Here is a 15,394-nt window from a genome sequence, read left to right as displayed (position 1 = left end):
CTGTTGCCCAGCTATGGGCATGTCAGCTTCATCAATGTTATAGCTGGAAACTATGGACCTTTCTACACACTGGAAGCTGCTACTACAATGCTGTTCAGGTGGCTTTGTTTCTGGCTCAACAGTAGTTGGGGATAGGAGAGAGGCTTCCTGTGGAGCCTAAGGGCAAACTTCCTAGAACACTGATTACCCTCGTTTGTGAATGCATAAGATCCCCCAAAGCAGCATTCCACTAGGTTGCTACCCCAGGCATATGCACACATGCACACAGAGACACACTTAGGGACAATGTGAGCCTGGTTTATTATCTTTTCAAGCAAGTCTCATAGCCAGATAATTTATTTCAAAAGGTCAAGCCTGTTATCACAGCCACTCACACTCATGTTCCTCTCAGTGCACACTAGAAAGATGCTTACAGAATTGCTCTAAGGCAAATCTCCCTGCAGGGGTCCCCAAACTTTTTACACAGAGGGCCAGTTCACTGTCCCTCAGACCGTTGGAGGGCCGCCACATACAGTGCTCCTCTCACTGACCACCAATGAAAGAGGTGCCCCTTCTGGAAGTGCGGCGGGGGGCCAGATAAATGGCCTCAGAGGGCCTCACGTGGCCAGCGGGCCGTAGTTTGGGGATGCCTGCTCTAGAGGCTGTAACGGTACCATCAAAGAGGGCAGTTCTCAGATTTGCATGACAATAAAAGCATTTTTCTTATACATAAAATAATTATAATGTTAACCATTGTCTCTTCCATGTTCTTCGTAAAATAAGCAAGATAAACGGGTCAAAAAACAAACTATTGCTAAGTACCTGCTATCAGATGGCCGCAGTATTCAGCCATTTTACCCTGCACTCCTCAATATAATTTCATATGAGTCCCTTAAACTAACAAAATAGAAACAGACTCGTAAGCATGGAGAACAGACTGACAGCTGTCTGAGGGGATACATGTTGGAGGGTTGGGTGAAAATGATAAAGGAATTAACAAAGAAACACACATGTACACACACACAGTGTGGTGACTGCAGGAGGAAAGGTGGGGGGGGACAAAGGCTGGGGGCTAAGTGGTGGTAAAGGGGACACTTGACGTGGAGCAGTCAACACACAGTGCAGTACACAGAAAATCCAGCACAGACATGCACCCGAAACCCGTGTGATTTTATTAAGCAACGTCACCCCAATAAATTCAATTAAAAATTTTAAAAAGGAAAAAAAAGAGCTAAAAGTTACACACAAAGAAACATAATAATGCTTTCCTTAGTTTACTTTTCATTGGTTTGTGCCTATTTTGGTCATTACAGCTTTTAAATTAATATACAATTCACCAACAGTTTTCACAAATTCTATAAAATCAGTGCCATAAATAATGCTAAAAGCCCTGGATTTGTGTCTTACAAAAGATAAAAGACTTGTTTTCTGGCTGAATTTTCCTGCTACATCTTTGAGAAGCTTTGTTATCAAGGATAATATTTCCCCTCTAGAGCACTTCACTGCTCTTAGATGTCATTTCTCACCAGCTATTGCAGTTATTGGCACAGCTTTAAACTTCACAGAAACATCTGCAAATGCTCCTCCTGTTCTAGTCACATTGATAATGGGTCCAACATGATTCTCTGCCACTCGAACAACGGGTGCTGAGAGCTGGAGAGTTCCAAAGGCATCGTCATTGGCAACGATAATTAGATGAGCAATAGTTTCCACCTTAGGCCCAAGGCGTGGATAATTTGAAACTGAAAGAAGAAAAGCAAATATATCAAAATTGTAAGAACTGGCCAAAAATCATTAAACTTCAAGCAATATTTCATCAATCAAATGGGATCACCATTTATTGTTTTCTATTATTTATATTTTAAAATACTCATTACTATACATATATCAGCACTAATCTAGACATTGGGATAAAAATAAATTAAATAGAAAGTCCCTACCCTTATAGGTTTATATTCTATTGAGATTTTTAATTATAGAATCCTTAGCAAAGAAATAGTTAACCTACACGGTTATTTTAATAAGTATTGGAAATCTGTCAAAAGGCAAAAAAGGATTAGAGTATAATAAATCATTGCTTTGCATAATATTACAGATAATGATGAACCTACAGAATTATGATCTTCTAATTAGCTACCAGCGTGCCATAAAATTTTCTAAAAACAACATTTCAGTTACAAAATTGAGTAGGAAAGTAATTTAGCTACTTGCTCTCAAAGACAAGCTGCAGCAAATCACCAAACTCTAATTAAATGACTGCCTCACTGCTTCAGCCGTCGTCCTTCACAAACCTGCCTCTGCCTGCCCTTCTTCGTCAGCAGGCACTCCACTCACTCAACGGGGAAAGGCACTCCACTCACTCAACGGGGAAAGAGCCTCACTGCTACCTCAACACTGCCAGGAGAGTATGTGCAACACTTTAAAGGTTCTCTTCGTACTTCACTGATTTTCAAGAGAGCAAAGCTTATTTCAAAGGCATTTAGGACATTCAAAGGCATTTAGGACCTCCCCCTCATTTATTTTCTAGGTTCAATTCCAACCAAAACCCTTGCCAAAAAAATCATAAGAAGTAAACTTTTAATACAAATAAAGCATCAGAAAAGTTTATGAGAAGTAAAAAATTTTCAGTTCATATTTACTTTTATTTTTGTATTCTTTCTAGAGTTCATATTTAGTGTATTTCTAACAATGACAGTATTTGAAAATATATGATAATAAATAAAAGTTAACATTTTCAGCTAATTTAACCTAAATCAAGAAATAATTTCATTTAATTTCAACTGTATAGGCCCCAGTCATGCTAAGTTATAAAGTTACAACTATAAATCAATATAATTAAATTCAACTAAATTAGAAAAAAATGGCAGAACTGTGGCAGCAGATGACAGGGTTTTTTTAAATTAATTTTAATGGGGTGACATTGATAAATCAGGGTACATAGGCTCAGAGAAAACATCTCTAGGTTATTTTGACATTTGATTATGCTGCATTCCCATCACGCAAAGTCTAATTGTCTTCAGTCACCTTCTAACTGGTTTTCTTTGTGCCCCACCCCTCCCCCAACCCCTTCCCTCTCCTCCCCCCACCCCGTAACCCCCACACTCTTGTCCATGTCTCTGAGTCTCATGTTTACGTCCCACCTTTGTAAGAAATCATATAGTTCTTAGTTTTTTCTGATTTACTTATTTTGCTCAGTATAATGTTATCAAGGTCCATCCATGTTGTTGTAAATGATCTGATGTCATCACTTCTTATGGCTGAGTAGTATTCCATAGTATATATGTACCGAAGCTTTTTAATCCACTCGTTCTCTGACGGACACTTGGGCTGTTTCCAGATTTGCTATTGTGAGCAAGGCTGCCATAAACATGGGGGTGCATTTCTTCTTTTCAAACAGTGCTATCCTGTTCTTGGGGTATATTTCTTAAAGTGGTATAGCTGGGTCAAAAGGCAGTTCGGAGAGTGACGTCACGGAAATGGCACCGTGAGCAGCGCGTCCGACAGATCTCCCCTAAATCACAACAAATTTATCAACTAGAAACAGAAAAATTTATCCTCGGAGCATTCCGGAGTTCCACACAAACTGAAAGCGAAAGGACTGTTATCACTTGAATCTGAGAGACGAGGGTGTGGAGGAAGCTACCGCAGGGACCTTCATTCAAGCCGCGAGGGAGTGCGCCTGTGGTGAGTCAGCCCATACTCGGGAGCCGCGAGCAGCCACGGGCCCGCGCCCGGTCCGGTTGCAGAGCGAGCACCGCCCACACTCCTGAGCGGCGAGCAGCCGCTGGCGCGCACCGGTCCGAGCACCGCCCACACTCGGGAGCAGCGAGCAGCCGCCGGCGTGCCCGGTCCGGTTGCAGAGCGAGCACCACTGACGTTCCCAGCGGCCCGCGCACTGCGAGTGAGAGTCGCCAGCCACCGGTGGCCGGAGCACCCCATTCGCGTGCGTGCCCTGGGCATTCCACACGCCCAGAGCGCCCTACTGGCCCACACACCCAGGGTGCCCCATTATCCTGTGCCTGGTGCAATCCAGCCGCCAGCGGCAGGGCGAGCGGGGGAGGCACCAGGGTGGTCTTCTACTTGGGAGATTCTCTCTGTGGGCGGGGCACCTCACCCAGCCATTCAAGCTAACAATCAAGCATTGGGGGAGGGGCGCGCGCAGGCAGCCTAAAATGCCTTCAGGAGCACAGCTGCTACCCAATCACTGAAATTAGCTTAACCCATGAAATCTGCGCACCCTCGGTTCTAATTGATAAGATCTCTCTCAGTTCAGCGACCCAAGACAAGAGGCGTGATATTTTTTAGTGCCTCTCACTAAAGGGGCGGGGGCAACTTCTGATTGATAGAGCCTCCATATTCAGGGATAAACGCTAACAAGAGGGACTTGGCAGATAATAAGATCTATACTACACTAGTCACAAGCAGAGACTAGTGCCTCTTCTTCCCAGCCAAAACAGGCTACAAAGTGTGGAAAGCCTGGGTTGAGAGGTCCAACTGAATGCTAGGCGCTGAACAGTCACCTTGACAACAATTGACTCCCACCCCCGCCTGATTACACTGGAGGCCCTGACTGCCAGAGCCTTTACCAAAGCCTTGCACTGAGTGGGGATAGAGTGGGGATTTCCCAGCTCTTTGAGCCTCTTACTCCCCAGGCAGAAGCAGTAGCAGCCTTATAGCTGGATCACCAGGCTGCTAATTCAGGAAGGGGGGACTAGGAGAGAGAATCCAGGAAAGCAAACTCTCTCATCGTTGGACCCTGCAAACGCCAACAAGCCTTGACTACTAGCAAGACTAAAGCCAATTATATGACATTGCCATAGAATCCCATCAACTGCAAATCCCTACCTACCTAAGTGTGACACAGGGGCAGAGCCTGGGGTACAGAGTCACCGACGAGGAAGAGGGAGAGAAAAGAAAAAGGAAGAAGTTAACCTCTCAAAATCAAGAAAAATCCACAGACTTTACAACTTGTTCCACTAATTTTTTTGTTGTTGTTGTTTGTTTCTTCTATCTTATTGCCTTTATTTCCTCCACCTCGGTCCTTCTATTCTCTGTCCATCTTATGCTTCCCTTTTCTTGAACTACACTACCCATGAGTGTTACATTTTATTTCTCTTCTTCATCCTCACCCTCCTTTAAGGTTATACTCCAAAACACTTAACTCTCACTCTCTCCTCTTTTGTTTTTTGTTTTGCTTTATTTTGTTTTTTTCTCTTCCTTTTTTATTTCTTCCTTCGTTTTTCTCTTTTTCTTATTTTTTCCTTTCTATTTGTTTTTTCTTTTCTCGTTTTACTTTCCTCCCATTTAATTCTCAATCACGAACAAATTAGTTAATTTGGGACTCAAGGCTTTTTTTGGCTTTATTTTTCTTTTTTGCTTTTGTTTTTGTTTTTTTCTTGTTTGTTTATTTTTGTGGCATTTTGGGTCCTCCCAACCCAAGGTCTCCATTGTATTTAGTCTTCGCTCCACTTAATACAACAGATTTTTACTTATTATTTTTATTTTTTCTTCTTTATTATTCTTTTTTTGGTCCTTTTTTCTGGTTCCCTCTTATCCCTCTCATTATATCTCTTAGTTGACCATCACTTACAAGCAAATCATCTTATGCTTGTCTAAAATTTTCTTCCTTTTTTTTTTTTTTTTGCATTTAGTAGGTCCCTACTCCCTTTTTTTGCCCCTTGAACTCTTCACCCCAAATCAGGCCCTCCATTATACGCACGATATTTCCCTGAGGAGGGGAGAGGAGGGAAAGAGAAGAAAGAAAAAAGGGGGAAATAATAAATTATTACTGTTTTTTTTTGTGGGGTGTTTTACCTTTTTTTTTTTTTTTTTTTTTTTTTTTTACTTTTTACTCTTTATTAATTCTAATTAGTGCTATCAACAAGACCACCCTCAGATGCCAATAAGAAAGAGGAAATAGAATATTATGGATACAAAAGAAAGAGAGGTAACACAAATAGATGTGGAAAAATCTATGGAGAAAAGACTTAACATATTGGAAGCCTTGGAGCTAAATGACAGATAATTTAAAATAGAAATCTTAAAAATACTCAGAGATATACAAGAAAACACAGAAAGGCAATTTAGGGAGCTCAGAAAACAACTCAATGAACACAAAGAATATATTACCAAGGAAATTGAAACTATTAAAACAAATCAAACAGAAATGAAAAACTCAATTCACGAGCTGAAAAACGAGGTAACAAGCTTAGCTAACAGAACAGCCCAGATTGAGGATAGGATTAGTGAAATAGAAGACAAACAACTTGAGGCACAACAGAGAGAAGAAGAAAGAGACTCAAAAATAATAAAAAACGAGAAAGCCCTACAGGAATTGTCTGACTCCATCAGAAAGAATAACATAAGAATAATAGGTATATCAGAGGGAGAAGAGAAAGAAAATGGAATAAAGAATATACTCAAACAAATAATAGACGAGAACTTCCCAAGCCTGTGGAAAGAACTAAAGCCTCAAATTCAAGAAGCAAACAGAACACCGAGTTTTCTTAACCCCAACAAACCCACTCCAAGGCACATCATAATAAAGATGACACAAACCAATGACAAAGAAAAAATTCTCAAGGCAGCCAGGGAAAAGAAGAGTACAACATATAAAGGAAGGCCTATTAGATTATCATCAGATTTCTCAGCAGAAACTCTACAAGCTAGAAGAGAGTGGACCCCAATATTTAAAGCCCTGAAAGAGAGGAACTTTCAGCCAAGAATACTATACCCATCAAAGCTATCCTTCAAGTACTAAGGAGATATAAAAACATTCACAAATACAGAAAAGATGAGAAAATTTATCAGCAGAAAGCCCCCACTCCAGGAAATACTAAAGGGGGTTTTCCAACCAGATTCAAAGAACAAAAGAAAACAACACCACAAGTAACAGCTCCACCAAGAACACAATAAAACCAAACTTAAACTGTGACAACAAAGGAAAAAAAGGGGGGAGAGGATGGAGACTAACAGTAGCAAAGGACGATGAAGTGCAGAAATACTTATAAGATAGGGTACTACAATGAATATGGTAGGTACCCTTTTCATTACTTAATGGTAACCACCCTTGAAAAAACCACCACAAAAACACTTGACTTAAAAAAGGTAGCAACAGAGGAAAGAAGTATGGAACACAAACAAACAAAAACAAATGATAGAAAAACAAAAGAGAAGAATCAAAGTAGATACAAAACTAACAGAAAGCAATTTATAAAATGGCAGTAGGGAACCCACAAGTGTCAATAATTACACTAAATGTAAATGGATTAAACTTACCAATAAACAGACACAGAGTAGCAGAATGGATTAAAAAAGAAAATCCAACTATATGCTGCCTACAAGAAACACATCTAAGCAACAAGGATAAAAACAAATTCAAAGTGAAAGGCTGGAAAACAATACTCCAAGGAAACAACACCCAAAAAAAAGCAGGCGTAGCAATACTCATATCTAATAATGCTGACTACAAGACAGAAAAAGTACTCAGAGACAAAAATGGTCATTTCATAATGATTAAGGGGAAGTTGAATCAAGAAGACATAACAATCTTTAATATATATGCACCAAACCAAGGAGCACCAAAATATATAAGACAGCTACTTATTGACCTTAAAACAAAAACTAACAAAAATACAATCATACTTGGAGACCTCAATACACCGCTGATGGCTCTAGATCGGTCATCCAAACAGAGAATCAATAAAGATATAGTGGCCTTAAACGAAATACTAGAACACCTGGATATGATAGACATCTACAGGACACTTCATCCCAAAGCGACAGAATATACATTTTTCTCTAGTGTACATGGAACATTCTCAAGAATTGACCATATGTTGGGCCACAAAGACAATATCAGCAAATTTAGAAAAATTGAAATTGTACCAAGCATATTTTCTGATCATAAAGCCTTGAAACTAGAATTCAACTGCAAAAAAGAGGGGGAAAAACCCACAAAAATGTGGAAACTAAACAACATACTTCTAAAAAATGAATGGGTCAAAGAAGAAATAAGCGCAAAGATCAAAAGATATATACAGACAAATGAAAATGAAAATACGACATATCAGAATCTCTGGGATGCAGCAAAAGCAGTAATAAGAGGAAAGTTCATATCACTTCAGGCCTATATGAACAAACAAGAGAGAGCCGAAGTAAACCATTTAACTTCACACCTTAAGGAACTAGAAAAAGAAGAACAAAGACAACCCAAAACCAGCCGAAGAAAGGAGATAATAAAAATCAGAGCAGAAATAAATGAAATAGAGAACAGAAAAACTATAGAAAAAATCAATAAAACAAGGAGCTGGTTCTTTGAAAAGATCAACAAAATTGACAAACCCTTGGCAAGACTCACCAAGGAAAAAAGGCACAGGACTCAAATAAATAAAATCCAAAATGAAAGAGGAGAGATCACCACAGACACCATAGATATACAAAGAATTATTGTAGAATACTATGAAAAATTATATGCCACCAAATACAACAATCTAGAAGAAATGGATAAATTCCTAGAACAATACAACCTTCCTAGACTGAGTCATGAAGAAGCAGAAAGCCTAAACAGACCAATCAGCAGGGAGGAAATAGAAAAAACTATTAAAAACCTCCCCAAAAATAAAAGTCCAGGCCCAGACGGTTATACTAGTGAATTCTATCAAACATTCAAAGAAGACTTGGTTCCTATTCTACTCAAAGTCTTCCAAAAAATTGAAGAAGAAGCAATACTTGCAAACACATTTTATGAGGCCAACATAACCCTCATATCAAAACCTGGCAAGGATGGCACAAAGAAAGAAAACTACAGACCAATATCTCTAATGAATACAGATGCTAAAATACTAAACAAAATACTGGCAAACCGAATACAACAACATATTAAAAAAATAATACATCATGATCAAGTGGGATTCATCCCAGAATCTCAAGGATGGTTCAACATACGCAAAACGGTTAACGTAATACACCATATCAACAAAACAAAGAACAAAAACCACATGATCTTATCAATAGATACAGAAAAGGCTTTTGATAAAATACAACACAATTTTATGTTTAAGACTCTCAACAAAATGGGTATAGAAGGAAAATATCTCAACATGATAAAGGCCATATATGATAAACCATCAGCCAACATCATATTAAACGGCATAAAACTGAGGACTTTCTACCTTAAATCAGGAACAAGACAGGGTTGTCCACTCTCTCCACTCTTATTTAACGTGGTGCTAGAAGTTCTGGCCAGAGCAATCAGACAAGACAAAGAAATAAAAGGCATCCATATCGGAAAAGAAGAAGTAAAGCTATCACTTTTTGCTGATGATATGATCCTATACATCGAAAACCCGAAGGACTCCACAAAAAGATTATTAGAAACAATAAACCAATACAGTAAGATCGCAGGATACAAAATTAACATACAAAAGTCCATAGCCTTTCTATATGCCAACAATGAAATATTAGAAAACGAACTCAAAAAAATAATCCCCTTCACGATTGCAACAAAAAAAAATAAAATACCTAGGAATAAACATAACAAAGAATGTAAAGGACCTATATAATGAAAATTACAAAGCATTGTTAAGGGAAATCGAAAAAGATACAATGAGATGGAAAAATATTCCTTGTTCTTGAATAGGAAGAATAAATATAATCAAAATGGCCATATTACCCAAAGCAATATACAAATTTAATGCAATTCCCATCAAAATCCCTATGAGATTTTTTAAAGAAATGGAACAAAAAATCATCAGATTTATATGGAACTATAAAAAACCCCGAATAGCCAAAACAATCCTAAAGAAAAAGAATGAAGCTGGGGGCATTACAATACCTGACTTCAAACTCTATTATAGGGCCACGATAATCAAAACAGCATGGTATTGGCAGAAAAATAGACACTCAGACCAATGGAACAGAATAGAAAGCCCAGAAATAAAACCACATATATATGGTCAAATAATCTTTGATAAAGGGGCCAACAACACACAATGGAGAAAAGAAAGCCTCTTCAACAAATGGTGTTGGGAAAACTGGAAAGCCACATGCAAAAGAATGAAACTCGACTACAGCCTGTCCCCGTGTACTAAAATTAATTCAAAATGGATCAAAGACCTAAATATAAGACCTGAAACAATAAAGTACATAGAAGAAGACATAGGTACTCAACTCATGGACTTGGGTTTTAAAGAACATTTTATGAACTTGACTCCAATGGCAAGAGAAGTGAAGGCAAAGATAAATGAATGGGACTACATCAGAATAAAAAGTTTTTGCTCAGCAAGAGAAACTGATATAAAAATAAACAGACAGCAACTAAGTGGGAAATGATATTTTCAAACAACAGCTCAGATAAGGGCCTAATATCCAAAATTTACAAAGAACTCATAAAACTCAACAACAAACAAACAAACAATCCCATAAAAAAATGGGAAGAGGACATGAACAGACACTTCTCTCAGGAAGAGATACAAATGGCCAACAGATATATGAAAAGATGCTCAGCTTCATTAGTTATTAGAGAAATGCAAATCAAAACTACAATGAGATACCACCTCACCCCTGTTAGATTAGCTATTATCAACAAGACGGGTAATAGCAAATGTTGGAGAGGCTGTGGAGAAAAAGGAACCCTCATTCACTGTTGGTGGGAATGTAAAGTAGTACAACCATTATGGAGGAAAGTATGGTGGTTCCTCAAAAAACTGCAAATAGAACTACCTTATGACCCAGCAATCCCTCTACTGGGTATATACCCCAAAACCTCAGAAACATTGATACGTGAAGACACATGTAGCCCCATGTTCATTGCAGCACTGTTCACAGTGGCCAAGACATGGAAACAACCAAAAAGCCCTTCAATAGAAGACTGGATAAAGAAGATGTGGCACATATACACTATGGAATACTACTCAGCCATAAGAAATGATGACATCAGATCATTTACAGCAAAATGGTGGGATCTTGATAACATTATACGGAGTAGAATAAGTAAATCAGAAAAAAACAAGAACTACATGATTCCATACATTGGTGGAACATAAAAATGAGACTAAGAGACATGGACAAGAGTGTGGTGGTTACCAGGGGTGGGGGGAGGGAGGACATGAGAGGGAGGGAGGGAGAGAGTTAGGGGGAGGGGGAGGGGCACAGAGAACTAGATAGAGGGTGGCGGAGGACAATCTGACTTTGGGCGAGGGGTACGCAACATAATTTAATGACAAAATAACCTAGACATGTTTTCTTTGAATATATGTACCCTGATTTATTAATGTCATCCCATTACCACTAATAAAAATTTATTAAAAAAAACAAAACAAAAGGCAGTTCGATTTTTAATTTTTTGAGGAATCTCCATACTGTTTTCCACAGTGGCTGCACCAGTCTGCATTCCCATCAGCAGTGCAGAAGGGTTCCCTTTTCTCTACATCCTCGCCAGCACTTATTCTGTGTTGTTTTGTTGATGAGCGCCATTCTGACTGGTATGAGATGATATCTCATTGTGGTTTTAATTTGTATTTCTCTAATGATTAGTGATGTTAAACATTTTTTCATAAGCCTATTGGCCATCTGTATGTCCTCTTTGGAGAAGTGTCTATTCATTTCTTTCACCCATTTTTGGATTGGATTGTTTGTCTTCCTGGTATTGAGTTTTACGAGTTCAGTATAAATTTTGGTTATTAATCCCTTATCAGACATATTGTCAAATATGCTCTCCCATTGTGTAGTTTGTCTTTTTATTCTTTTCTTATTGTCTTTAGCTGCCCAAAAGCTTTCTGGTTTGATATGGTCCCATTTGTTTATTCTGTCTTTTATTTCACTTGCCCGTGGATATAAATCAGCAAATATATTGCTCTGAGAGATGTCAGAGAGCTTACTGCCTATGTTTTCTTCTAAGATGCTTATGTTTTTATGGCTTACATTTAAGTCTTTTATCCATTTTGAGTTCATTTGAGATGACAGTTTTTGAGTGTACACTATTTGCCCAGTGTTGTTCTAAGCCAGGGGAAGTCAACCTTTTTATACCTACCGCCCACTTTTGTATCTCTGTTAGTAAAATTTTCTAACGCCCACCGGTTCCACAGTAATGGTGATTTATAAAGTAGGGAAGTAATTTTACTTTATAAAATTTATAAAGCAGAGTTACAACAAGTTAAAGCATATAATAATAATTACTTACCAAGTACCTTATGTCGGATTTTCACTAAGTTTGGCAGAATAAATCTTTATAAAACAACTTACTATAGTTAAGTCTAAACCTATCTTTTATACTTTGGTTGCTCCGCTACCGCCCACCATGAAAGCAGAACGCCCACTCGTGGCCGATAGGAACCAGGTTGACTACCACTGTTCTAAGCACTTTTCTTACATCAAGTCATTTAATACCCATGCTATCTCTACGCGATCAGAAAATTTATAGATGAGGAATCAGAGCCACAAAGATGTTGAGGAAGTCACCTAAATTATTATCTGACTGTGTGCCCAGTAGACACAGTCAAAAGCCATTCAGTAAGAGTTTGTCAAATCTCTTATATACAATTCCTCATCAAACATCTCCTAAAAATTGATTATACTTGAAGTAAAGTAAGAGATCCTACCAGGTTTCAACACTGATTTTGCCTATTAAAATCTGAATCAGGCCCTGGCCGGTTGGCTCAGCGGTAGAACGTCGGCCTGGCGTGCGGGGGACCCAGGTTCGATTCCCGGCCAGGGCACATAGGAGAAGCGCCCATTTGCTTCTCCACCCCCCCCATCCTTCCTCTCTGTCTCTCTCTTCCCCTCCCACAGCCAAGGCTCCATTGGAGCAAAGATGGCCCAGGCGCTGGGGATGGCTCCTTGGCTCTGCCCCAGGCGCTAGAGTGGCTCTGGTCACGGCAGAGCGACACCCCGGAGGGGCAAGCATAGCCCCCTGGTGGGCAGAGCGTCGCCCCTAGTGGGCGTGCTGGGTGGATCCCGGTCAGGCGCATGCGGGAGCCTGTCTGACTGTCTCTCCCCGTTTCCAGCTTCAGAAAAATACAAAAAAAAAAAAAAATCTGAATCAATAACACAGATTTGCATTTAATTATTCTCTAATTATTCTACTTATAGCTTATGCCTATCGTGAACTGTCCCAAGTATGCTGCAGGGTTTCAGGGACATATCAAGCATAAAATACATGTCACTTGCTTCTCCCATCCCATAGCACATTGATACTCTACATATATCACTTTATTAATAACAACTGTTCACATGTATTACATGCTTATCATGTACCAGACATTGTATTAATTTTTACAAATATTATATTTAAACCCTATCATACTACTATATTATACATAAGAAAACTGAGGTTAAAGAAACTATTATGTCCAAGTTTATTACCATACACTGGAATATAAATTATCTGATAGCAATGCTCACAGCTCCTAGTCGCTGGTTTATGTAATAATCCCACCTACTTTTATTTCTACCTCACTCAAAACACCGTGCATTCCTTGAAAACTAGACTGTATCATATAATTCTTACTTAAAAGACTAATTATTGGATTTTAATTCAATTTGCTATTTTAACTGATTCTAAATCTTGCTGAGAAAGAATGAAGTATTGCTTGAGAATTTTAACCTTCACTATTCTCTGAAAATTTAATGTAAGCAGTTATCATATAAAGTAAATTTCCTTGTATATAAACCTGAACTGCAATTACTGACACTGTGGGCAAGAATGTTGCTTACTAAGTATATCTATCAACATGTAAGAAGGTAAAGAAATTTACTGGTAAGAAATCTTAATCTATGTGGCAGAACATAGTCAATATGGAGATCTTGGAATCTTACTCTTTGGACTACAAAATTCCAGTTCTCTTAAAAAAGGTTTTGCTTGTTTTTTAATAAATATTCTCCTAAAACTGACATTAAATTGACCTTACAATAATAACAGCAATCTTTCTTTCTATACTTGTTCCCTTATTCTAGGAAATCTAGACTCTTTTCATCTTTCTCAAGTTTTATGTCCACTTAGAAAGATGTAACTAATGAACACAGTAACCGCTTTAACTCCACCAGCTGAAGCCTGGCTCTTCACCCAAACCACCCAACTCTCTCTCCAAAGCCACCAAGACACAACCCCGGGAAGAGTGGCTTATACTTTCTAATAGAAGCTGTTGTATCAGAGCCTGTGTCCAATGTGGTCAGTCCTCATTCCTCATTCTTACCCCTCAAACATTGTCTTCTTTTCAACTCTCACTATGACCCACCAATTTGCAGGATTTCCTAGTGCTCCACAACCCTGTCGCTCTGCTCTCATGTAGTTGCAAGATCCACAATCTCTCTACTAATACAAAGAGCCTCTACTGTTCAAGAAATCTTCAAGAGTGAATCAGGATGACAGGTTCAGGCTCTTGCTCCCAGGACTATCCTTGGAATCCCCAGACTGATTTCAAATGTTCTAGAAGTCACAATATATAGTACAATAGTACTAGACAGAAGCCAATTACACTTAATGACACACGCACACTTCCAAAAAATTTAGTCTTGGAATGTAACAAACTTTTTAAACATGATTTCATGTTTTGAAGTGTCCCGCTTCCATTTACCTCATAGAAAAACTTTTGAAAGATTAGACTTTCAAATTTAGAGCTTACTATTTTTATAGAATTTTCTACTATATCAAATTCTTAATTTATTGTTTTAGAATTCTTACTGCTAATAATAACAATAACACACTAATGGTAACTTACTTGGGCGATTCTGTACTTTCTCTATTAGAGTAGAGTTGAGTAGTTCAATAAACACAGACTCTGACCTCTCTGGTTCTTCATCATCCAAAACTGAAATAGTTATTGTGACCTCACTCTGATTGGCTCTGAAAAGAGCCAATCCAGAAGCTGGTACATAGTCCTTTCCTTGAGTTGCTCTGGCTAAATTAGGTGGAAAATAAGGTGGTTTTTCCATATCATCCACTGTTGCATATGTGACTATCACTTTTCCCATGAGGCCTTTTAACCTTATTATTGACAACGTAATGTTCTGAGTTGCTTCCTCAACTTCAATAGGTCTATTTTTCTCAGAAAAGATGAAGACCCCATAAGGATCATCACTAGCCAAAACTATTAATGTGGCATTCGTATGAACGCCCAAAGATCCACTGGAAACACTGAGGATCAACAAAGAGAATGCCTTATCCAGTTCTGGATCTTCATCAGGCAATATTTCCACAGTAATGTTGGCACTCTTTTGCCCAATTTCAAATGTGACGTTGCCAGAGGTGAAGGCGAGATCATCGTTAGGATCAGAGTCTATGCTCCAGAGCAAAGACACTCGAGACAGAGCTCCATGACTTCTCATAACCTATAAAATATTGAATATTAACATGTATTAAAAGAGACATTAAAACCACTGACTTAGAGGTTTGTAAACACAGAATGTTCGCAGAATA

The 15,394-nt window shown here is 38.6% G+C and overlaps 1 protein-coding gene across 1 annotated transcript in view; it reads right to left on the bottom strand.

The window, feature by feature from the left end:
* ADGRV1 (adhesion G protein-coupled receptor V1) overlaps window positions 1-15,394 on the bottom strand; it is a 729,252-nt gene that overhangs the window by 586,064 nt on the left and 127,794 nt on the right. The window contains exons 28-29 of the mRNA XM_066273806.1: window positions 14,697-15,306; window positions 1,506-1,721 (exon numbers count right to left, since the gene is read on the bottom strand). Of these exons, the coding sequence (XP_066129903.1) occupies window positions 1,506-1,721; window positions 14,697-15,306 (826 nt within the window). The remainder of the gene's footprint in view (window positions 1-1,505; window positions 1,722-14,696; window positions 15,307-15,394) is intronic.

Source organism: Saccopteryx bilineata, chromosome 4, assembly GCF_036850765.1.
Source record: "Saccopteryx bilineata isolate mSacBil1 chromosome 4, mSacBil1_pri_phased_curated, whole genome shotgun sequence".
NCBI lineage: Eukaryota > Metazoa > Chordata > Mammalia > Chiroptera > Emballonuridae > Saccopteryx > Saccopteryx bilineata.
This window is presented reverse-complemented; position numbering and strand designations above follow the sequence as displayed.